At 44.3% G+C, this 24,699-nt stretch overlaps 2 protein-coding genes and 1 non-coding gene across 4 annotated transcripts in view; 1 reads left to right on the top strand and 2 right to left on the bottom strand.

The window, feature by feature from the left end:
- The window catches only part of LOC108028271 (protein slit), a 51,655-nt gene that overhangs the window by 19,497 nt on the left and 7,459 nt on the right, over positions 1-24,699 (bottom strand). For both annotated transcript variants that reach the window (XM_017099970.3, XM_017099969.3), the window contains exons 2-3: positions 22,205-22,255; positions 9,201-9,258 (exon numbers count right to left, since the gene is read on the bottom strand). The gene's annotated coding sequence lies outside the window, so the exon portion shown is untranslated. The remainder of the gene's footprint in view (positions 1-9,200; positions 9,259-22,204; positions 22,256-24,699) is intronic.
- On the bottom strand, positions 10,817-10,888 carry Trnad-guc (transfer RNA aspartic acid (anticodon GUC)). The gene has a single exon. It is a non-coding gene; the product is annotated as a tRNA-Asp (tRNA).
- Positions 11,838-13,605, top strand: LOC108028272 (uncharacterized). Its single transcript, XM_017099972.2, has 2 exons — positions 11,838-12,611; positions 12,668-13,605. Exons 1-2 carry the CDS (start codon positions 11,944-11,946, stop codon positions 13,485-13,487), a joined length of 1,488 nt encoding a protein of 495 aa, XP_016955461.1. The 5' UTR covers positions 11,838-11,943; the 3' UTR covers positions 13,488-13,605.

Below are 24,699 nucleotides of genomic sequence, written 5' to 3'. Positions count from 1 at the left end.
CAGCTGAATAAAAAGTCATTTGGTCAGCTATTCCGGGGAATTATGCATCCAAAAAGAGTGGACCGTAAACTGGTTTTTGGCTCTTCGGCCAGCTGCATATTAAAGTTGCTCGAGCACCAGATTTGCATATTTTAACAAAAACATGCAGACCAAAAATGTGGAGTAATCAACTTTGAACTATATAAATTTACGCTTCACATTTCATACACACCAATCTATTTCCCGGGCAGCTCACAAACGAAATCACGAGCGAAATTTAAAATGCAAAATCAATGGGAAATAAATGCGCATAACGTTTAGCGTAATTACGGATCGGCAGCCAATGCAAATCCAAATCCTCCAAATGAATCCATGTAAACATGCATCCACAGACAGGGGAATGTTCCCTTGATAAGCGGGCAGAGTGAATTTTTATATAAATTTATTGCTAAGGTTAATTGGGTGCTGATGTCGGTGCGAAGCGATGACATAACGATCTGCCTTCGTATAAAGACACACATTTTAATCTCTATTTCTGGTTTCACCTATCGCGGATTCCTCAGAAATCATGCATATTCTTGGGCAGCGTCGATTAGCAGTGATTAATCTTGAGGTTGAACTTTATTTTTAGGTGATAAACAACATGCTAATTTGCATGGTGGACTTTACCTAAGCCCTCTTTGCATCTATTTAAAATTAAATATTTTGGCAGAAGTTCGAACACGGATCATCATTTTTCAACGGCTTGTTGATGTGTTTTGAAAAAATAAACACTTCTTATATATAGTATACCTTCCTGCAGTGCTTCTCCACACTACAAGCTCGTAGAACTGCAGACCATGGCTCGATTTTGCTGCAAGTCACATGTGATTTAGGCTAATTATACTAAGCCCCAAATGAGTTGGGCTTATCAGCGGATTTCCATTTCCTCCGAGCGTTTTTTGCCGCAGATACAATCTTCCGCTTCGTTAATGTCCGCAGCCTGCCATGGCATAACTTTTATTTGCAGGCCATTAAACATTTAGGACCACGCCCCTTAATGTCACTAAAAGCGCTGTTTGCCCGGCAGGGAGCTTTGCATAAATCGATCTGAGGTCTGAGGTCTGAGCCTGTCTCCGGCTATTTACTTATTTATCACAATGACCCAGCCCTATTCGCAGGCCCTACTCCCTGTTCCTTCGCGGAGACCAGACCACACACAGCGTAATAGTTCCCGAGTTCGTATAGTATTTTTTGCAGTCCTCCGGCCGGTCCTCCATTATGCCGCTGTTTGCCTCGATAATGTTTCCAGGGGGGAATGGGCAGGAGCTCCTCAAGTTGGTCAAGACATCGCTGCCTTTTTGTCATTTCAGTTGTGTTTACTAAGCGGAAACACGAAGGAATAAATATATAGGGGCAGGGTATTTATATATACATTTGCACACCTCCCCCAGTGGCCGAAAAGAAGGCCTACTTTCTGACTCCCGACTCCCGACTCCTGACTCGCTGCTCCTAAGCAAATAATTTATTTATGGCCTTGTTTACTTGTTCCGGCTCGGGATCTGCGTCGGCTTCTTTTGTCATGTTTGCCAAGGGCTTAGTAGGTGGCAGTTCTCGAATTCGCTTTATAAATAAGAAATCAATTGATTTTATTTACAACTCTTAAGGCGCTTAGCCGTTCGGGCCCGGCGGAAATGGAACCACTCTATGATAAAGTCGATTCCGCATAAATATTGTTTCTGCGAACCAAGAATCACAAGCTGCTCTTTCGCTTTAATAAAACTGTTTACTTTCTCGTTGGTTTCTGCTGCACTTGCAAACGCAGTTCCCATTGAGTAATCAAATGTCGGCTGGGTGAAAATGTTTACGCCGGTTTTCTGGGAATAACTGTTGGCAAGTGTTGCAAATTTATCTGCAGATCTGCAGGGGCATGCAAATTTTTGCGCTTTTATTTGCCACGTTTAGGTTCACTGCAAAAAAGGGGGGCCACAAGCGGGCGGGCGAACGGGAATTTTCCATTAGCAAATGCAGCCACAAAAACTCGGCTGTATCTCGCCTGCCCTATATCTACATCTCTGCCCCGTTCTCGGGTCTCTCGCTCTACTAATTCCGAACCGATAATTTGCACTTAACTGCCAGAGTTTCTGGCTGGGTCCTCGTTCCGGGTTTCAGTTACTTTCATACCAAATTCCCTTTCATAAAACATTTTCCCCTTTTTTTGTGCTGCCTGTTCCGCTGACAAATTCTGGCAAAAAGTTTGTGTTCGACGGGCTAACATTCTGTGCTTTCTGAATCGAGATGATGGCATTCGATGGTTACAAATGCCCCAATGAGCCTGAATCGCAGTTAAAGTTGGGCCTTCTTCATATTCACTTTGGTTACTGATGGAAACGGGACAGGAAGGGCGAACGCGGCCAGGATTTCCAGGGCCATCCTGCTCGATTTTGGCCCTGACACCGCACATAAGTTATTATTTACTCAGACAATAGTGGAGTGTTCGGGGACAGGATGCGGAGCTGCTCCAGCTCCAGTTTGCCACTCAATTGACGCTCGATGCAGACCGTCGCCCATCCCCCAGAATTTCCCCCGGGCTGTTGTCGACCTGCCAAGTGATGTCGTGTTGACTCGGTTCCCTGACTCTATGCCTCACTCCGGCTCTCGCTCCTTTTTGGTGTATCTTTCCTTTTCCATTTTGGTCTTCTTCTTGATAGTTCCCCCAAGTCCAGAGGGCTGCTCCTAGTTGTTTTCATGTATAATTTTTGCTCACAGAGTGAAAATACTGCAGGAATTACATTAATTCTAAGCTATGTCATGAAAATATTATACTGTCTATCTAATTTTAATTTGTAGACGAAGCCGTTTCAATAGGTATTAAATGTAACATATAGTTCTTTAATGAGACAGTATTTAAAAACTGTTAATATTTTGGTATAAAGAAAATGACTATTTTTCAAATGTTTCTCTCTCTGCAAAAATAGGCTTCAATCATGCCCAACTTCTCAAATCCAGCCACTTTTTGCATTGCTCTTCCCTAGAATGAAGCTTTGTTTATTTTTTTCTATGGACACTCCCCCTTTTTTGAGGTTTAAATAATGGTTACTTTTCGATTCCAACCCATAATTCAAAGGCAAACGGCAGAAATCGAAGTTCGCAGAGGGGGGAATTAGCCAATGTATCTGGCTGGCCAAGTTCTAAGCCGGCAAAGTGCTGTCCAAGGCCGGAGGGAAGTTGTATCTGCTAGTTGCTCGAGCTATCTGTATCTGTCGGTCTTGTTCGCTCTTTCGAGTGGCGCTACGTTGACCATTTTTGGGTGGCCCCGCCAACGTTGAGCGGATGGAGTTTCGGAGTTGGGGGCCACAGATTCTATGGAATGGAAGCTGCCAGCACGCGTTGATGCCGTTGTTGTCTGTGCGCCATAAAAAGTCAGACAAGTTCCAGGGCGACGCGTTGCCATTGCAACTCCGGATGGCTTTTTGCGGCGTTCTGCCTCTCCGGCTTGTCAAACGTAGCTGTTAGATACAATTACAGTTAGCTGCAGATAGCCGGAGTAGCTATGCGAACGGCGGCACTCGTTTGAAGTCCGCTCCACCGCCTCCAGGTATGTATCTTCATCTTCGCCATCACCAGCATCTCGCATCTCCATCTTCGCCTTAGTCATGTGCGGTCGCCAATGTTATCGGATACCAGTCGAGACTTTCTGATTTCCATTGTCTCAAGTGCCAAGATTTCTGCTCTACTCTGCGCGCAGATGTATCTGCATCTGGGCATGTGGAATTCGCCACATATCTAAGTGGCCGGGAGGCGTGTGAATCATCGGATATGGTCGTACTGCCACTGGCAACTGGCCATTAAAGCGCGACAAGTGTTCGAGGACGGTGGAAAATTGCATAATTGCCATGTTGGGGATAATTGCCGCCAATGAATCATCATCCCACAGATCACCCGGACGAAATCAAAGTACGCAGATGCGGGAAACTGGTTGCGGATTAATGGCCTGCGATCAAAGGGGAGGTTCCAATTTTTGGCATAATTGTTGGATCGAGTGTTTAGTGAAGACATAAGAAAAGTTAAGGATTTGTTTTTCGAGCTAGCATTGTTTAATATAAAAGTAAGTTGTTGAATATACTCGTTTCAGATTTAGGTTATTTAAAAAAAAATCTAAAATAAATGCTTAGGCTCAAATTAAATTATTAAATATGATGTTTAAATTAAGTTAACTCTAACTACTAACCCTAACAAATGGTATTCACTTTTAATAAAAAGAGAAAATACCCTTCTTTTTGTATCCCTGGTTGGCCGACATAATTCCCCATATATTCAATTCCGGTCTCCTATGTATTCTGTTGTTTTCTTTGAGCTTGGGTTACCAAAATCGCTTGGGTAAACATGAAGCAAAGTGAAACAAGTTCACCTCCCAGGCTACGAGTAGCCTCCCCCACAAGCGCCCAGAAAAGCAATTAAAGATTAAAGTCCTGCAGAGGGCATGGGAAAAGCAAAGTCAGTTGAAAGGGATGACCAGCACGTGTTAAGCTTATTAGGAGCCTTGATTTCTTTCGGAACACGGAGCTTCCTTAGACCTTCCGCTCCAACTCTTTGTAGCCAAAAATCAAGACATAAATCCCGGACTCAAAACACACAGCTGGGCAGCAGAAATGGCAACAACTAATAACCAATAAAAAGTCTTAAGCCGTCTTAAGCTCATAAATGTTATTTTCAAATACAAAAATAACCAAGCCAGAGCCGTGGTCTGAGGTCAAGGGGCAGGAGTTCGTTCTAGGGCCATAAAATAATCCAGCTACGTGTGAGTGTGAGTGTACGTTCCCCGAAAGGGAAGCCATTCGAGTTGAAAAGCCCTTTTAATAAGCATTTCGGCCAGACTCGAGGAGAATAAAAATAAAATATAAGCTTGCATCCGAGCGAGCGAGCGGCAACAAGTGGAAAAGAGGGGCCTGTTGGGCTGATGGGCTGATGGAGTGTGGCAGGGTTAAGGAGAAACCACTTCAGCTGATGTTTGAGTGAATGAAGTCGAAAGATGAGCAGCCGAGCTTCAGCCAATGATTGGCAGGAGAAAGAGCCGGCACCAGCGGAAAGAGACGGGGACACAGAGTGAGAGAGAGAGGGTCGAACGCCGCAGAACAGGCTGTAAAATAGAGCAACAGTTGTTGCCTCAGAGCTGCGGTCATGTTGCATGTTCAAGATGACAGCCTGGCTGCCAGGCAACGAGGGCTGACTCTTAAGTTACTAAAAAACGGGAAGCATTCTTTTACGGTTTTAGTAATCTTTTTTTTTAATCTGAACTAAATAAATATAATCATAATAAATAAATAAATAATTATTATAACAACGGTTTTAAACAGTATTATATCTTAAATATTTGTTGATCTCTTGTTCTGGAAGATTTACCAAATTCTTTCTTGAAAACAATTATTTTCCTTATATTATATTCTTCTAGTTGCACATCGAAATATCAAAATATTTGTGAATTGTGGCTATATTACTGATTATAAAATTAAATTCTTGTTTCGAATCTGTTTTTAGGGTTACCTCAAGAGAGCAAGATGATTTTAATGTTAAGATACTAAAGCTTTAAAAGAAATGTTTAAGTTTTAAATTATATCTATAAATTTTTTAAAAAATAATCAGTACCTCTAGCTTTAATTTTAAATTGTAGATCCGGACGACTTTCCCCCGAAGTTCTTATTTAAATTAGCTATCCATAGCCGACTTCAACTCCGAAATGCAAAACTTTTTTAGCCACCCGCTTATCAATTTAACTCACGGCTGGCAGACAGGCAGTCAGAGCCGAGGAGTCAGGCCAGGCCGGCTGGCAAAACGCTGCAGTGCAGTTGAACTTTTAATTTGATGAATGATATACATTTGTCTCGAGTGCGAGGCAACCCCCCGCGGCTGCCCCGTACCTCGAGACCCCCTTCTTTAACCCTCTCGCAGGCCTTGGTCCGCCACAGAGATTGCCGCAAGTCGGCTTGGCCGGTAATTGTTGTGGATTGCAGCTGGAGGAGAGGACAGAGTCCACGGAGTCCGAGACCGAAGACCGATCGCCTGGAAATATTTGCACAGACGAGTCGAGACCCTCGTAAGGCCACCCTCCTCGCCACACGGCCCCTCCGCACACATGCTGCTCTTTTCGCCCTCCGCCGATCTGGATCTCGACTTGACTTGGGCTATATAATTTTGCTTAGCTGCAATTATGAGATGTGCCGGGCTGATCTTGAACCGAACGAGCAAGAAGAGTCCCCCGAAGAGGGGTGCACACAGGCAGGGAAGAGGCAGAAGAAACCTGAACTTCACCGGAAGCTTCGTCTTCTGTGCGCCGGTCTTTTGTGAATCAAAAGCAGAGCAGAGCGGGCAGCAAAAAACGAAAAAGTAAAACTCGTTCTTACGGTTTTCTGTTGGTTTTACAAGTGCCTCGAGTGCTGCAGAGGAATCTCCCCTGCACCATTCTTCATGCGTCTGGCAGATGCCAACATCCAACATCCAACATCCTTAATTATGACAATCATCTCAGCTTGATGTTCATTTCTTGACTTGGTTTCTTTTCCGCGGCTGCTGATCTCCGATCCAGATCGGTTATATCCGCGAGTGTGTGAGTTGGTATGGGGTCACTTCTCGATATAATCGACATGGGAGAGGGAAGGCGCAAGATCGCAGTAAGAGATCTTTGGCACAGTTTTCGAAAACACTTCGGAATGCCGTGCTCTGGGGGTTGATTTAGTGCCAGGATGGGAACCAAGTGGGGGAGATCGGTCCGTGAAGGTAGGGAGCGTGAGAGCTTTGTGCTCTGGGAGTTGGATTCTTATGACGATTCCGGGTGAATTGGATCGCTTGGGTTGATCGCGGCAGATATTATTATGGCCAGGGGATATTTTATTCATTGTTTATTTCCCTTTTATGGGTAGGGTGTGCAATTATTAAGTTTTAAGGTATGTGGGCCCTTCTTGGGATGTATTTTTCTAAATAACAATAATTAAATTTAAAATAAAACATAACTACATTTTAAAAGTGGCTTTCAACGATGTATATTTTTATTTTACAGAGGCTTTATTTAACAACTCCAAAGTTTCCCCTTAAAAACCCCGCAATATATCATTGTTAGAGGTCATTTTAATGCTTCAAAACCCACAATCCATCCCGATCTCTGACCCCTGACTCGACCAGAATTTTCTAACCGATCACTTTCGCTGCCGGGCCAGCGAGACCCCAATGACACAACCCGCTGATTGATTACGCGGCAAGAGCAGCGACAGCTGCGCAATTAAAAGCTCAGCTTTCACCCTAAGGCCAGCTTCCAGTGGCCGGTGCCGGGCACTAATTACTTTCACTGGTCCAGGGCCGTCGTCAAATCCAACTTGCAAATAAGCCTAGTCAAAGTCAGAGGCGCAGTTACAACGCGAGCACGCAGCCGGACTTGGGTTATCATCGTCATCATCTTCGAAGGGGGCCAAAAGGTTAATATGGCAATTAGCCAACTTTACCGAAAGAAAGCCGGCGAGGGAAAAAGCAGCCAAACTCTCTGACAATTAACAGACCCATGGCTTTCGCAGCGCGTAGATGCGATAACTTTCGAATGCGATTAGGGTCGATGAGCTGCCAACTGAATCCAAATCGACAGGTTCTAACAAATGATGATTCCCTCCTCGATTCTGTTGTGTTTTCTTTCATTTTTTGTCTTGCCCGAGTATCCACTGAGGATGAGCCGTTGAGAAGCCGAGAATGGATGCCGGCATCCAGCAGATACTTTTGAAAGTATCTCAACAGGTTCACGCCTCTATCGAAATCTCAGGCACACATTAAATGTAATTTTCGGAGGAAAAAAGTGGAGGGAGCGGACGGAGGCCGAAAGAAAACCTTTCAAGCCCGATCCACTTGTAAGTGGTACGTCAAAATTTCCAACAGTTTTTCAAGTGTTTATGATTGGGGAGTGAGGGGCATGGGTTTTGGCGTGATTACCGCAAGTAAACTATCTCTCGCAGCTGGATGTTTTTTTTTTGGGGGAACGGGCTGCCGGTTTTTTATTTCTCTGTGTCGGCGTCTGCGTCTGTTGTTGTTTTCCCTTTTGTTTTCTCCTTTTTTATGAAGATGAATTTCTTTTTTATGAGTGATTTAGACGTGACTGCCGCGTACCGAGTCCCCTGCTGTTCTATAGCTCCAATTACCTCGAATGTCGGCTGATTGATTCAGCCGCAACGAGCCAAGTTCAATATCAAGGCGAGTTCAGCCCCACTAAGCCCACAAGCTAATCCAAAACCGAGCGCCCTTTGTCAGACAGACTGACAATACGTCATCATGGGCTTACCTTCAATTCAAGCTGAAAATTTACCGACAACTTTATGGCCACATGTCGACGACAACAACAACGGCGAATTGTCATCATAAACAATGTGAGCGAGGCAAAAAATACACGAATTTGTTGCTTGAATTTCTGCCTCTCGTCGGGTTTTTTGTTTTGCATTTTTTGGCGCGCATGTGTGAAAAATAAGCAAGTTTCCCGAGCTGGGCCCCCGCCCAAGTAATGTGGGGGGTGTGGCCGTCAGCTCCAGCGACATCCACGAGTTTTTTCCATTCGGATTTTTCTTCCCTTTTTTCTGTTTGCGGGGAAAAGCGCCGCCACGGCGTCTATTTAATGAAGTGCCAGAGCGCCGACGATTTTCGGGGACGGACGCGGCTCGACATTTTTTGTGTGCGGCGAGGATAGTGTGAATTTTCACATCAAGTCCGCTGCAGTTTTCAGCTGGCTGGCATAAAGCGATTGCGCCCAGTTGAGCCGCGCTGAGCCAAGTTGAGTTATCTCGTGTGCTGAAGGTGCCAACGGCCGGCTGACAGGTGGCTGGAGGTTTACTTGATTTAAGTACGGATTGAATGGGGCTAGCGCTGGGCAAGCCTCGTTTAGTGGTGCTCAAGAGACGGTCTTAAAGCACTTGCATACAAAGAAGATGGCCCGCTAACAGAGGTGTTATGACTTAATTACTTCTGGTAAACACACCTAAAAACATAGTTATTTGTATACTTTGTATACGACCTTCTAGTTATATCGAAAATTTCCAACTAGATGTTTCCCAACTTTGCTAGATCTCATAGCAGCCAAGATCTTAAAGACCCCCTAAAATAGATCAGCAACAGACTGACACATGTGCGAGATCACGCCGACTTAACCTAAGCCCCCGTTTAAAGCTCCTTAATCCATACATCGCCTCGGCTAGAGGCCCATTCAGCCGAGCACTTACCCGCTGGCACATGTGTATCCAATCGCTCTCTGCCCCACTGACGTTCTGCCGGTATAATCTGTAATGAAGAGCAAACATATAAATTTAATAAGCTGTCACATAAATTTTCCGCTCTCTCACGAGCACTTAAATCTATATACTAGACCCAGCCCCCGAAAAATCGGTCGGGCTGAACACTAAATTAGATTGGGAGCCGGCGAAAAAATTGAGAACCTAAAAATAGTGGGCAACCCGAACAGAAGCGGGGGCATCTCCGAAACAAATTAAATCCACTTAAAAACTGTTGCCAATGGCAAAATGAAAATGTTTTGGCATCTGTTTCGATTTAAAGGAGTGAGTGGAAATTGAATACTTTCCCAAGAACGCTGACTAAGTGAAAATTAATAGACGAAAAGTCGAACGAAGGGGAAATCGGGAAACTTTCACTGGAAACTGTAACAAGAAACTTGAAATGACTTTTTGAACTGTGAACCATGAACATGGAGTTATCGAGGGCCCCGAAGTGCCGCGGATTGGAGTGTTTGGATTGTGTGTTCGGCCAGACGCATCATAAATACTTGAAATGTGTCGCCGCAACTGACACGATGACGGTTCCATCGGGGCATCTTCGCCAGAGCCAGCATGCCACATGGCAGCAACAACATTTTGACACACTTAAGTGTCGGACAGCCCCCATCATCGGCGGTATGATCATCGACGCGATCCTCAGCTGCCTCTGGGCGAAGATGTGCGACAATAAATTTGGAAATTATGAGCATAATTCTTCATTAACAGCGCCTCCGTGCTGCCATTGATAAATTGGAAAATGCGATAGAGCAGAGGCGGCCCGGCTCCCCGGCGATTTTCTTCCCTTCCGCACCCCGAGCCCGAACTCGAAACGAAAGTGAAATGTGAACTGCCCACATTTGCTTTCGTTTTGTGCGGCCAGCTGGTGGGTTGCCCAGTGGAAAACGGAACCCGGGCCTTGGCACTGGGATTGCGGCCAATGGCCAGTGATAAATTGGCGATATTACGGCAGCAGATTATTCAAATTTCTGCCCGTGGGCGCTAGCCCAAAAAAAGGCATTTGAAGAATGCCAAACCAGGCCAGAGATAGACCCATTTCTGATAGTGCCCGGCGCGATTGTTTGGCATTCAAATTGAAATAACGTGATTTTTGTGGTCCACTGGCCGCTGGCCGTTGTTTCGGGTTAGGCGGTTGACATAGATTTCCCCCTCTGCAGCTATTGTTTTGCGGTTTTGCGCAGATTTCTGGGCTTGACTCTGAAGCGAACGCACTTTTTCCTCTATTATTTAGTGGGCGTTGGCGCGACTTTCTGGCAATTTAGTAGCTTTTTTGTGGCGGTATTTGCCTGGGGGAATTTAATGGCATTGACCACCGGATTTTTTTAAAATTTTTAATTCCAAAACAATCAATATGGCCTAGTAACAAAATCATGGCCCAACAAAATACGAAAGAAAAGTTTTCAGTAGCCATTAAACTTTTCCTTATAGCAAGCAATATATTTATATTAGAATTCTTTAAAGTAAAGTATTATTAGGGCTTATAAAATTATAAAAATTATAAAATTTTAAAATATGTTTTCCTAAAAAATAAAAAAAAGTGTTCTTCACATCTCCCCGACGGGGAATTGAACCCCGGTCTCCCGCGTGACAGGCGGGGATACTAACCACTATACTATCGAGGATGTTGACATATTCTCGCCCAAATGTATTCATAGCTGTGAGCACGGTTCTTATCTGAAAGGTGGGCAGTAGAAAAACAAGGCAGAGCGCGTAGAAAAATGAGAACATAAATATTTATAGAAAAACTGACCAACCTAAGTCGCGCGCTCGCCTCCCGCCAGATACAAGCTTAAACAATTTAATTTACGGAATTTGTTGTAATATCTGATCCGGATTTTTCACATATCTCATACATTTTTCCACCGCAATCAATTGATTTTAATGCGTTTGCAGCATGGCACTCGTCGCTGCTCCACTTTGTGGGGCATACCAGAGCTCGTTCTCTCTTCTGCTGGGGCCCCAGAGACCAGCCGTGAAATGCGGCCGGGAGTGGGTCTGTCCCACAGCGGTTTCGAAACCATTCCCACCTCGCAACAGCCGCCAGGTGAGGCGCCCCTTCACTCCACTCCACTGCAATCCGCATGCAACGCGCTCGGCTTTCACAGCCCAATTCACTTGCCGCAAAAACCGCAAGGTGCGTTGTTATAGTTGCTCAAAAGCATTCAAAGCGAAAAATGCCAGCACACAGAAAAAAACAGAGGAAAAGCAATTACGCAAGCAAAATGGGCTGCAACGCGATCTGTTCGCTATCTATAAAAAAGGAAATAGGATCAATAAAAAATACCACAATATAGTCTCCAATATTCGTTGACTTGCATACGACATAGAAATTCCAAAGATATTTATGTTAAATTAAAAAGAAAAGATAAAATTAAAGACAGACATTTTATAAAATATTTATGTACTCTTACATAATGTTCTGTAAGTCTAGGTTATATTAAATAATCTGCCAAATAAAGATTGCAAAATAGATAAAATCCAATGATTAGGGCATTTTCTTTGATATTAATCCAAGTAAAAATGAATGAATTTAAGAATATATCTCCCAATTTCTTAATTTCTTCCCCTTGCTTCAGCCATCAACCATTCAGATATAGTATTACCTAAAAATTCCCATGTTCAAATTCCTTTTAGTGCAGAAAACTAAAAATTCCGTGGTTCCAATTCCCAATAAAAAATGAAAACACCCTCTGCAGTGCAAACGAGAATATGCGTGATCTGTGGCGAGGCGCCGCCATCGAAGGATGCAAAGGGCAACGAGGCGTTTGCGTACCCCAAGACGGAGGAGGAGGCCAGGATCTGGCAGGCCAGCATGGCCGCCAAGGGCTGCTGCGTGGAGAGCATCCAGAACCAGTGCTGCGTCTGCGTGGAGCACATTCCTGACTTCGTGAAGCGGGCCAGGAAAATCGGGCGGCGGCAGCGGGCCCTCGTGCGGGAAAAGGAGTTGCGCCGCGAGGAGCGGGAGGAGGAGGAGGCGGCTACCGGTTGCCATTGTCCCGACGATGGCGAACCCGGCCCGGAACGACCCTCGGTCAATGTCCTCCTCCTCAACGGAGCCTCCCTGCCCACGTACTGCGGCAAGGGTCAGTCGTGCGTGGATCTGCGACCACTTCCATCGGCAGACGGCGACTCCGAGTTGAAGGTAACCAAACGGCTGAATCCCACGGACTCGGACACGGAGATCTTTGTGCAGGAGTCGGAGTTTAAAGACACCGGTGGGACCTTTCCCGATATCGATGGCACCGAGCTCACCGTTCTACGCACGCCGACCCAGGAGGAGGAGCAACTGCACCGGCATCAGCACAAGCTGCACGAGGCGGAACAGGAGCAGGACCCGAGTGTCAGGTGTGTGGAGTTAGGGATTAATGTCTTGATATGTATTTTAGACTCTCCCCTTTCAGGAGGCGCCGCGACAGCTGCCTGCCCGGCTGCACGGACGTCCTTCTCCTGGGCCGCGGTCACGACGCCACGGACGAGTGTCCCTGCCAGTGTGAGCAGTGCTCGAAGCCCTCCGGCTTGCCCAAGCAGGAGCCCTGTTGCCAGCCGGAATGCTGCCCGGAGGACCACAAGGAGTACTTCACCCAGCCGCCCTGCGGATGCGAGTGTGAGCAGCAGGTGCGCCGCGAGCTGACGAAGGTCATCAAGACGCAGGGCAAGCGGATTCGGGAGCTGGAGGAGATGCTGTGCCGGCAGAACAGCCTGCGCACCTGCCTGCAGCGCAAGTTGGATGAGCTCTACTGCGAGTTCGGGCGTCTCGACGAGGACGAGGACAACAAATCGCGACTCACCTGCCCGGGAAGCGAGCGAGGTGCCCCCGACTGCATTGGTATGATGCAGCCGATCCCGGTGCCGCCACCTCCACCGCCACGAAAGGAACCTCCCCCGCCGCCCCGCAGACGATTCAGCCGACGTCTTACCCTGCTCAAAGCCAACCGGGAGATGGATCTGCCCCAGAAGGAGGAGCCAAAGGTGGAGCAGCGGGCGGAGGGCGAACGGGTCCACTGGTTCTCGGAGAGAAACGACCAGGCCGTGGACGACACTCATCGCCCTCAGTGGGTCAATGTGCCGGATGAGGAGGAGATTGAGTCGGAGAGCAGGATAGCCATTCGCTTTGGCAAGAACAACACCTACCTGGTCTCCGACAATAAGTCAACCCACTCCGCCTTCTCCGATTTGCCAACCAACTCCAGCTACTCCATGGGCAACAGACCCCGGACTTGATGTGCCCCAGTGTCTGCCATCCGTATGCCCATTCCCCCGTTCTAAAGGCACCACCCCTCTGGCATCCCACTGTCCTGTGCAATCATGCAAATAAAAATATATTCTTTTTCCGGCTCTGTGCAAATGTTTTTAACCCAAATATTTTGTAGACATGCAACATTTATGTAGACAGGCTGCAAACAATTTGCAGCTGACTGAGCGACAGAGCACTGAAAAAATCCTGTTTCGCCTGCACTGCCACAACAGTTCCATAAAAGTCGTTTTCATAGTCCATTTCCGTTTTTTCACCCTTTAAAACGTGGCCAAATCAATATTTTAAATGGGAAAATGGTGATACTTTTTATTGATAAAAAATCTGGGAGATTTATATTACGTAAGTAAGGGTCACTGGTTAAAATGAGAGTCTGGGCACGACTTAAGATATAAAAATGGATTTATCATTCGTTTATATAGCCATAAATGAAAACATCATTTAAGAGGCATCGTTTAAAAACCTTGCCACATAACTAACTATAAATGTATTTATTTAACAGATAATTAACTACTTATTTAAATTCCATAATCTACTATTTTCCAAATGCGTTGTTTCGGTTAATAGCTTGTACAATACATTTATTATTATTATTTTTCAGGTAAAACGTAATATTTCCAGTGACGCGGAAGAAGAAACAATGGTGGGGAAGCGAGACCCACTCCCCGGCTCAATGGAACCACTCGAACACCCCTCGACGGCGGCAGCTGCGTGCAAATTGTTGCCATTTTATGGCATTTCGGTGCAAACGAATGCAGCTGTCCCTCCCAACCCCCGGCACCTTCCTCCCCAGCACTGTAGACCACCCCCAACTGAATATGCACCCCCTGCAATTTAGGGAGCAATTTTCGCTTACTATTCTAAATGTTCATAAACACATTAAAATGATAATTAAAAGAAAATTTCGCTCTTTTCATTTTTCGCACATCAGCGGCAAAGTTAATGCTGCAATGTTGCATCTGCATTATTTATTTATTACGTATGCAAATGCATTTAATTGCATGGCGGAGGGCGACAGAGACGGAGACGGAGACAGGGAGTGGAGAGCGAGCGGGACGGAGGAGCTGCAGGCGAGGCACCGTCAAACAATTTGCATATTTTAGCATGTAATGAAATTTGTAATAATTCTGCAATTAATTGCGCACGTGTCCTTGTTTATGGCCCACGCAGCAGTCGGACGGGCGGAGTCCAGTTTCATTTTCGCTTTCAGTCCGCGTGGGTTTTGCCTTTCGCCCCGAGGGCCCTGGAAGTACTGTGGTGTGCTGGGCATTAATGTTTGCGTTTTCGGGGAATAAATAAAGTGGAATATGCACACACAGCCAGATATGACCAAACATGTGGGCTTTCTTTATTTAAGCATTGGTGGCACTCGTTAGTCCTGGCTTTAATAGTGATATTGTGAGCTTTAAGTTGCTAAAAATGAGGGATCGCTTAAGCTCATGTAAGCCAAGAGATACTTAAAGGAGCCTAGCCATAATTAAACAGTATATATAAATAAAAAATTCTTTGAATTGTGGGATTTAATATTTGTAGAGATTCCATCTTGGTTATACAAATTTTACTTACTATATATGAAAAAGGATTAAAATTTTATAAGTGCAATAAATAAGAGTAAGTAATATTCAATTTTAATAATAATATAATATTCTATTTAATAATAATATATTTTCTTTTACAATAATTAAAACTTGATAGGTATTATGAATTTTAACTTGACTTAATCAGTAAGAAGGGGATAAAAATATTCATATTACTAAAAAAAAAGTTTCATGATATTTTAATTGGCTTTATACTCTGTAAAAGGTGCCCATCTCACAATTATTTATTCAAAAATGCGTTAAATAAACAAAGCCATTTCAATTGATCTTCGCAGTGTTTCACTTCGCAACTCCCCTCGAAACTGCCACATTTAGGACCCGTACCCGAACCCCGACTTTGACCTGCACTTGAAGCCCGGCCAAACAGAGCCATCCGCCCCTGGTACTCTCGAAAGTCCTTCATTGGCGGCGGCTGCTTTACAATTTGCATGTTTACAAGTAAATTTCCAACATGAATATTTATTTGTTCTGCCATTGCAACGCAGCAAATGGAGTTGTTATGCCCCGTGTTGTGGCAGTGCATTGTTGTTAGCGGCCGTTGATGTTGATGGGCTGTACACCTTTGGCTAGGTGTTCGACATGGTCTTGTTGTTTTAATCCCCGGCCCGCCCCGTGGAGGGCCGCCCACCCCCGCTGCATTTTCAATAACAAGCTGGCAGGGCCGTTGTTGCTGTTGTTATTGTTGTTATTGGTCATTTTGTTGTTTGTTTTTAATTGTTTTGCATGTTTTCATTTCATTTGCAGTCCTCGCCCCGGCGAAAAAGGGGTAAAAATCGGGTTGCGGGGCAGTCGACACCGTCATTATGGCGAGAATAACAACAAATATTTATGCTGATTTTTATGCCACTTGGGCGCATAAAAGTGTATTTAAATGCGAAGACGTCAGGGGCAGACAGACAGTCGCGTTGCATTGCCTATCTGGCAGATACATTCTTTGATTTTCATTTCGATTTGATGTTTTTCAATTATGTTAAGGGTCCTGCCACTCGGGGATTTCCCTTCCTCCCCCCGAAAACATCGTTTTGTTTTACTTCTAGCTGTTTTTTCGGCAGTTTTCCTGTTTGTTTATTCTGCAATTGTCTGGACTGGCAGACAGACAATAGATTTCAAGGATGGTTTCATTTCAGCTGCGTCCATTTGTGTTTCATTTTCATTCTCCTTTTACGGCTTGCAATAATCATTTGGTGAGGAAAGGAAGCGGAAGTACAAAAGCGAGGAGCGAGGGAAACGGAAGCCAGCTAAGAAGGAAAAGTGCCAAAAGGAAGGTCTCATAAAATTAGTAGCAATGACTTTAAAACGCCATGTTTTCCACAGCCCGCCCCTCGATTCATTGTATCCATTCTTGCCTTTTTTTCTCTCCGTTCTTTGATGATGATTTTTTCATTAGTTTCGCGCCGTTTGAGGCCGCCAATTAAAATGGAAAGAGACAGAGGCCAATATTGGAAAAATATCCACACGTTTACAGAAAAAGTAATACTCGTGCACAGAGATAATTTATATTTTTAATGATAAATATAATAACAAAAAATGTAAAATAAAAAGTAATTAAAGCATTTGAGTGCTACAGCTAAAACATTTAATTCAAGTTAACTTTTCAATTTATTTTCTTAGCGTAATTCACTTTTTTAACCCCTCATATTACATTAGTAGAAAAACGCGTTACATGATCAATATTGGCTCACAGGGCTTTCTAAAAACATAACATACTTTTTATAAATATGGGCATTGCATAAATATTTTTGCTTTTTACTGTGTACCAATAGACACGCCGTCATGATGATAAACGAGCTGTGCTGAACAGAAATGCGTGCTAAATGTTATAATTGCCGCCATTCATTGGGGCCTCTGAATCGAGGGGAAAATAAGGGAACGAGGCATGTGCAAAACATTTGAAACGCTTTGAATTAGCGGCAATTTCGTTAATTTAAAAGGTTAAACATATTGGTTGAATTGAGTAAGCTATAAGCATGACAGGCATTAAGTTGAGAGCCCTCGACATCTTAAAGTTATGTTATGCCTGGCGAACAAATTAAAATCAGTCATAAATTTCCTCATAAATTGGCAATTTCCAGTACTTTTCCTATTGAGTTTCCTGCTCCGTTTGCGCAAGCAAAATAAATGCCATTTTGCTGTTTCCCCACCCTTCTTGATATTCTTCATATCTGGCAGTGCGAAATTGCGCAACAAAAATATGTGTGTACCAGGAAAAACATAGCGAAAATAAACCCTTGAGAGGAAAATAGACGGAGACCCTGAAGGATTCGCACACAGAACAATAAGGACAAGGACGGCCGCACGGAACTCAAGAGCAGGCAGGATAATAGTCAATAAAATATTTGCACGAACCAAAAATCATTCGAGCGCATCTCGGGACTCTTATTTCAATACAATCCCACAGATAGATGTGGAGGGCTCACTGCTGCTGCAAAAAGGGGCCCGGCATTGAAATAACATTTGGCGAATACAAAAAGCTCCTGAAGTGCATCCCAAAGAAAGATGACAGGCGAGGAGAATTCAACAAAAATAAAAGCAAATACAGGTCCTGCGTCGAGAGAAAAGTGGCAAAAAGTAAGGAAGGGAAAAAAGGGAAAACAATTTTCAATGTTTTTGCCCCCAGCTGAAGACGCCTTGCGCCTTTTTCAATGCCATTGGGCGGGTGGCCCAAGTTTCTTGAGACTTTCAGTCACAAAAATTTTTACCCATGACTGGACAACAGTGGCGGCAAAAAGCGTTCGACCTTTGCAGCAAAACAAAGCAGGAAATGGCTGCCAGGATATTGACAATGGCGGCCCTGGCCGCTGTGCAGCCAGCGTGAAACGCGACAACCCTGGCCGGCGCACAGAGCGAGATAAAAAGAGTTCCCACTCTGCCATTTAAAGCGCATCCCGAAGCCAGCGAAAAGTTTCAAATTCACTTCCCCCACTTGTGGATCCTTCACTTAGTGGCCACCCCCTTTAAACACTAGAGCTACTTAGGGACATTTTAGTTAAATTTTATGTCGGTTTTCGCTGGTCTCAGATTTCAGTTTGCCAATCTATTGAAATTGCGGTCGAGCATCGGGTGAAAAAAGGTCAAGCCCATTAAATTTATAATGCGATTGGGGGCGAAGAAGCCCAGTAAGGACGAAATGGGCGTGGCAGCTGATTCTGTGCGAGTGTGTGCGTGGGAGAGCCTTAAGTAGGTCAGTTTTGTCTGTCATAAAATGCAATTGGAGCGCATTAAAGTGCCCCGCGACTCGCAAGTGAAATGTCAAGTTGTAAATAAGCAGGACAGCGCAGGAGGCGGTGGGTGGAGGGGCGTGGCAGGCCAAAGGATCCCAGCCAGTCCTGCGATGGGCGTTGTCGTCAAGTGTCGAAATGACCTAAAAGGTTTGACGTTTGATATCTGCGCTGATGTCACTTGAGATGTGCCAAAGTGGAAAGGTTAGACTTGTGTTTTTCGCTTGGGGGAGTATTTAACTATCATGAGAAGATATTTTTTCCAAATTTTACGATGGTTGGCTTAAATATGTAGCAAAATATAAGTTGGAACACTTCTGCAGACACTTTTAAAGGTACTTTTAGAAATTTATGTATATACTTAATAAATGAATAAAAGATGTATACATTTTTGCATTAAAGAACAAACTTTAAGTATATTTTCCTGACTGAAAAATCTTTGTATCTACGAACAACCTAAACTCCCCCAGATGCTTGCTGTAGAATCATTTGAATCAGTTATCTGCTCGCCGTCCGCACTATCTGCACTTACTTCTCGCCGACACTTTCGGGCCTTTGTTACTATGCAAATGGCCAAACATTTTGGCTTAAAAGCTTTGTTACGACCACCGCCCGAAAAGCATCGCGTCTCTGGTCTAGACGTCTGTTCAGCCACTTCAATTTGGCCCAAACCGAAAGGCGGAGGAATGCGATTCTTTGTGGGGGAGTGGCTGCCTCTTTGAGTTGCGATTACGACCACGGCCATGATGCCTGGCCGGGATCCTCCGCTCATAATTGATATTCATATGCAGTCCGGATGCCGTTTGCTTGCATCTCATTAGTGGCAGCCGCCGAATGCGGCATTCATCCTCGTATGTACCTGGATCTTATAAATAAGCACATAATCAGGCGACAAACGCGGCTGTGGCTGCCACGTGCATAAATAAATAAATAATTTGCCACAATTACCATAACTCGGGCTGACATCTCCACTAGGCAGAAGGCGTCTTGAGTTCTTTAGCTGATGATGATGATGTCAGTCGCCAGGCAGCAGTGGCAGCAGCAGTCAATAAACATAAATATCGGACTGAAGATGTGCTCGTGGAGCATCGTTAAGTGTTGGGCTTTATGGCCGAAACGGGCGAGAGACTTCGCGGCCCGGCTTGGACTTTAATTAGCGCCTGGCCTGACAATTAAATAATATTTTCGCCAACTCACAGCCCGTCGATCCGCACGCTTCCCCCATCTGTGAAGCCGCCGACTTGTTAACTCGCTGCCTGACAGTCTGCCAACAAGTTTTAATTACAAGCCAAACGACAGAGCAGAAATAAAAATAAAAAACAGTGGAAAAAGACGAGCCTAGCCTAGGCTGAGGAATACCCTGTTTTGAAAATTTATTTATATTATTCATTAGCCCCTAAAATATAGCAGATATTTTTGTTCTGCTCTGACAAATTTCTAATATTTTAAGACAATAAAAAATTATAAAATTTAAAATAGCAGATGTTTAAAATAAATTTAACTGATGCTGAAAAAGAAAAATTGGTCAAGTCTAAAATACTTTTGAACCCTTAAAAACCAAAATGATATTTTGCTTAAATTCTAGCTTTGTCTTAAACTTTTAGATTAACGAAATAAATGGCATATAATGGCAAACGTCAAAAAAACTTCACTGAGACCTTACCATTAAACAACCAATTTTATACCATCAATTTTCGGACTTCACTGAGCTTAATGCGATCGTTAATATTAATAGGAAATCAGGGAAATGGCAATAAATGTGGTTATCACAATTATAACTCACTTTATACGGCAAATTGACTTTAAAGAACATAAATACAAAGCGAATACTGCAGCTACTGACTGTCAGACCCATCACGCCCGGGGCTACCCATTTGGCTATCGGGTCTGGAGCAAAAGTGTCTCCCGGCCAGTTAGTTTTTGATAGTCGCTTGTTTTAATGACTCCTCCTGGCCTGCAGCAGCATCACAACTCTTTTTATGGCTGTATGCAAATATTTTTTCAACACAGATTATGGTCCGTGATTGTTATCCGACTCTCGGTGGGACGGTAGTCGGTTTTGCAAAGCTTTTGTCCGGCTTTTATGGTTCTGCAGCCCTATACACCCCCTGTTGGTCTAGAGGCCCTTCCTGGCCAGTCCATATTCATTGGCGATGACACATTTTTGATTTGTCGCTAATTTGCATTTGAAAACGAATCGAACGGCAGCCGACAGCCCTTTTATTTATTTATTAATGCCATCGAAAGAATTTATGACATTTTCCGGTTTCGCTTTGATTTTCAGTCTCGTTTCGGGTGTTGATTGGTCGCCTGACATATTGACTTGCATTTTGTCAATGGCGTTCTGTCTCGTTTGATTCGATTTGATGAAGGTCGTTTCTATCAGCGCCCATAAAACGACGGAAACTCGAGCCACATTCGACCTTCCCCACATTGATTTGGACTGGTATTCTATGGCTGAAAACATTTTTGGTAGCACTGAAAAGGCTCAAATTAAATGGAAATTGTAAAGCAAAAACATAGATTGTTACAAAAAACCTTTCAATCTTTCAGATGATAAACCTTTGAGGGCAATGATTCACTTATTATTAAAATTTAAACTCAGGTATTTTATACTTTACTAGTTGCAGCTGTGGGAAGTACACCAACCTTTGATGTTGTTTTGATATTCCAGGGGTTACTTTTAATCCTGGCATTCCTTATTCTCCTCATTCCCTTTCCTGCACCCTGGCCAATTACTTCAACCACCTTTTGCAGGCCCCGCCAATTAGCTGACCAGGCCTGAACCCAATACGAAGTTTGTTTTATCGAGTATCTGGAGTGGAAAACACTCAAACACTCGATGCAATTTAAACAAATATATGCAGACACTGCCTCAAAAAAGCGCACACACGCCCCTCCGGAGGTGGGGCGTGGCTGGGAGGCGGTAAGCGATAGCCCAGACAGATACTTTATGCCGTACGTGCCAAACAAAACTGCTCCGCAGCCACTGACCCATCCAGTTATTGAAATGCAAAAGCCAAAAAGGAAAACTGCAGTAGCGAAGACAATTTCCCTGGCACGCAAAGAGGGGGGGTGGGAAATCGGGGAGGTGGAAAATGCAGACAGGAACATGGATGGACCCGTGTGTGCGCATGACTTGGGAGACCCGCGATCGCAGGACTGGCCCGCTCTGGACCAGGATTGGATTTCTAATGTGCATTCGTTGTCCGCCGTCAATCCATTAGGAATCGCACCGGCGACAACAACAAATGCGGCACGTACAGTTTTATTTCTCGGTTCCCCGTTCTCGGTTCTTGGTTCTTGGTTCTTGGCTCTCAGTTCTGGGCAGATAACATTTGTATTTAAAAGACACTTTACGGATTGCTTTTGAGCGCCGGCGAACCGGTCCTCCTCTCCTGCGCCACCATCTGTGGTTTATCGGAGGCGAATCTTGAAGTACCGCCCGGTACAGGCCGCATGTCAAAATGTCAATTTTTGTTTCGGTTTATTTTCCCGGCGCTGTGTGGCACGTCCTCTGTGGCCTCTTGCGGCATGCAAAATTGCCACATGTTGCGTAAACTAGTTTCGTGAGTCGTGAGATATATCACCTGAGTCGCCGGCCCAGAGTCTGTCTAACTGCACTTGCAGAATCCATGAATACATGTATATTTTCCGGCGATCTCGGTCGGGCATTTGGCCTGTCATGTCCCCACTTTTCCAAATGTGTTTGCTATGATCGGTGGCTCGAACGGTGGGGATTACCAGGGGGGAGACCAGGGAATTTGTGGCTTATCCCCCGGCAAACGTGTTCGACAACAGCCTTGGACGGCTGAGAGGCCATTAGACGGCTGGGAATCGGTTTCGAATTGAGTTTCTGCCTGAACTTACCCCTATTTATGCGGCAAGTTGCTCGGTTTATGTGGCAAGAATTTTGGTAACCTGCAGAGAAATGAAAAATATACATATAATTTTATATCATACATATATATAATAATAATATAATTTTATATCATAAATATTATTATTTTTAAAAATCCCTTTTAGAGGCCTAGAACCATCTCAACCCATTCCAATTTTTTAAGTACCTGCCTTGTTCCCAGTCTTCTCCTGGGAAGACCACCTACCTAGCACACTTTCCTATGCCAAATCCGTTCATGACTCTGTTGATTACCCCAGAAGCAAAGGCAAACAAACTTTATTGCCCAATGGCCGTGTGCCGTTTGAGAATTTCTGGCAGTTTTTCGGCATTAATGCGAAGTTTATTTCTGCTTCGTTTTTGCGGGCATAATTAAGCGCACTTTTAAATATTTCAACCTATGTTGTGTGTGTTTTGTTGACTCGTAAAAAGAACTGGAGTACCGTCGGGGTCGTAAAACCGACGACTTTCGGACCACCCAAGACGGGCTGGGAAACTCTTGCCTGAGTTACCCGGTGCGTGTGCCAAAAAAGAGCAGAGTTGATGAGCAGGGAAAAAAGGTCGACAATTTTATAGCCACTTCCCGCTTAGGATTCTAGGTGTTAAATAATAAATACGCCCAGGAATCGCTCTTCCCAGTCGATAAAAGCGGGCGCCCTGGAGGCCCCGAGTTGCGTGCCCCGACTTATCGTGCTCACAGTTCACTTGGTCCACACGCCTGCCGCTCTCCATCCAGGCCGCTGCATGATGACATTTTAATAGCTAGCCCAATCCTCAAGGAAGCAAGAGGAGAAAAAACGAAAAACACCGAAAGCAATAAGAGCGTTTTCCGTTCCTTTACGAGCTCTCATAAAACATTGAAACAATGACGAAAGCCCAACACTTTTCCTGTCGCCTTCCACCTTATGCATGTGCCAGGACCAGTGCCCTGTGGAACCGTAAACAAATTCCCCATTAATTGCTTAATTCTGCCAGCCGCTCTATCGACCGGGTCCAGGGTTCAGCTTTAAGGACTCGCAACACAAAAGCAATTAAAGGCCAACCAACAACTGCCGCCGCAAGAAAAACCTTTCTGCAGACTAAACTAATTTAATTAGTTCAGGTTGGGGCGGTAGTAAGCTATTTAGTCCCTGTCTGGGTTCCTGGGTTCCCTTGGTTAGTTAGACGCGCCAAATGAAATCAGACTTCGAGCGATACAATGTTTAATAATGCCCTGTGCGCACAGAGCACGCACCATTCCCACGAAAGGTAAGCGAAATAGTTATGGATCTATAAATGTTGCAGGGGAGTTAGCTATATTAATATTTCTTATTTTAGAACTATACCTATATGTATGTATATACAAGCAATTATATCTAACTTTTGTATTGCATAATAATAAACAAATTAAATTCTGGGCATTATTTAATGTAATTTTTCATATATTTCGGATAATTTTTGTATCTTTCTCTATGAAATACCTACAATTATGTGATATAATAACCTTCAGAAACCATTTTTTTATCATATAGAAATAAATTCCTCGTAAACCCACACTTGAACAACACCTCATAGACCTATTGTTTATGTCGCACACCTTAACCCCGGGATCCCATGAGGAAGTTAGTTTTTTCGTACATGTCATTGACTCACTCCCGCAGACAGGGCCTCTCCGTCCGGGGGGAATCGTAAAATTTGCGGCAACTTCCAGGGCGTCGTCATCGCCGCTGCCGTCTCGTTTTGTAGGTGACTTTGGCTGTGCGGCATATAAATAAATATTATATTACCCTCGGCGAGGAGGAAACCTTAGACCCGCGTCGCAAATGCGAGACACATTCCCCTCGTCGTGTGTCGCCCTTTGTTTGCCTGCTGAGTTGTTAATTAAATATTTACTCTGCTTATTTGCAAAATGAATAATTTTAGCATTTTATTTCACGGGGCGCAGAGTGTGTGTGCGTTTGTATCTCACTCCCTCCGACTTCTAGCCGGGGATTTCCCGCCCAAACTCTAACCTTTTAGCACATTTGCGCTCGACTTCGGAGACACTTTAAGTTCGCCTTTGGCCCAAGCCTTAATTGCCTTTATTGTGGAGTTCAGGTACAGGGAGAGAAATGTTCTCGACATTCCTACTAGTTAGTAACCATTTATGCAATGTTTTGAAACAAAGTGTCAGGTGAAGTAGCAAATTAACTGTCTGAAAAACGAGTATAACTTACTAAAGCTGAGCTCACCCATCCACAGGTTACATCATTCGGACTCTCTCACAACCTTCTAGCGAAAAAGTGCCAGTCGCATTTGCATTTGGCTCTTCGTTTTTTCTTCTCACACATTTATTTATTATTTACCTTTTCTGAGCATTTGTTACGCTTCACATTTACGTGTTGATTGCCCGCTCCAGCTCACAAAGCGAAACTTGTTTTGCAAAATGCCATTCAAATGCTCGCAGTCTGAATATGAATCTGAATCTTGGGCCAGCTAATGACTTCAT

The sequence above is a fragment of the Drosophila biarmipes genome, chromosome 3L, assembly GCF_025231255.1.
Source record: "Drosophila biarmipes strain raj3 chromosome 3L, RU_DBia_V1.1, whole genome shotgun sequence".
In the NCBI taxonomy this organism is placed as follows: Eukaryota; Metazoa; Arthropoda; class Insecta; order Diptera; family Drosophilidae; genus Drosophila; species Drosophila biarmipes.
The sequence above is the reverse complement of the archived record's forward strand: the minus strand, read 5'-3'. Positions and strand labels throughout refer to the sequence as shown.

Excerpts from the sequence above, each read along its gene's own strand:
- LOC108028272 (XM_017099972.2), top strand. The coding sequence starts at position 11,944 with ATGAAAACACCCTCTGCAGTGCAAACGAGAATATGCGTGATCTGTGGC. Across the intron at positions 12,612-12,667 it reads GAGCAGGACCCGAGTGTCAG|GAGGCGCCGCGACAGCTGCC; the intron begins GTGTGTGGAGTT and ends CTCCCCTTTCAG.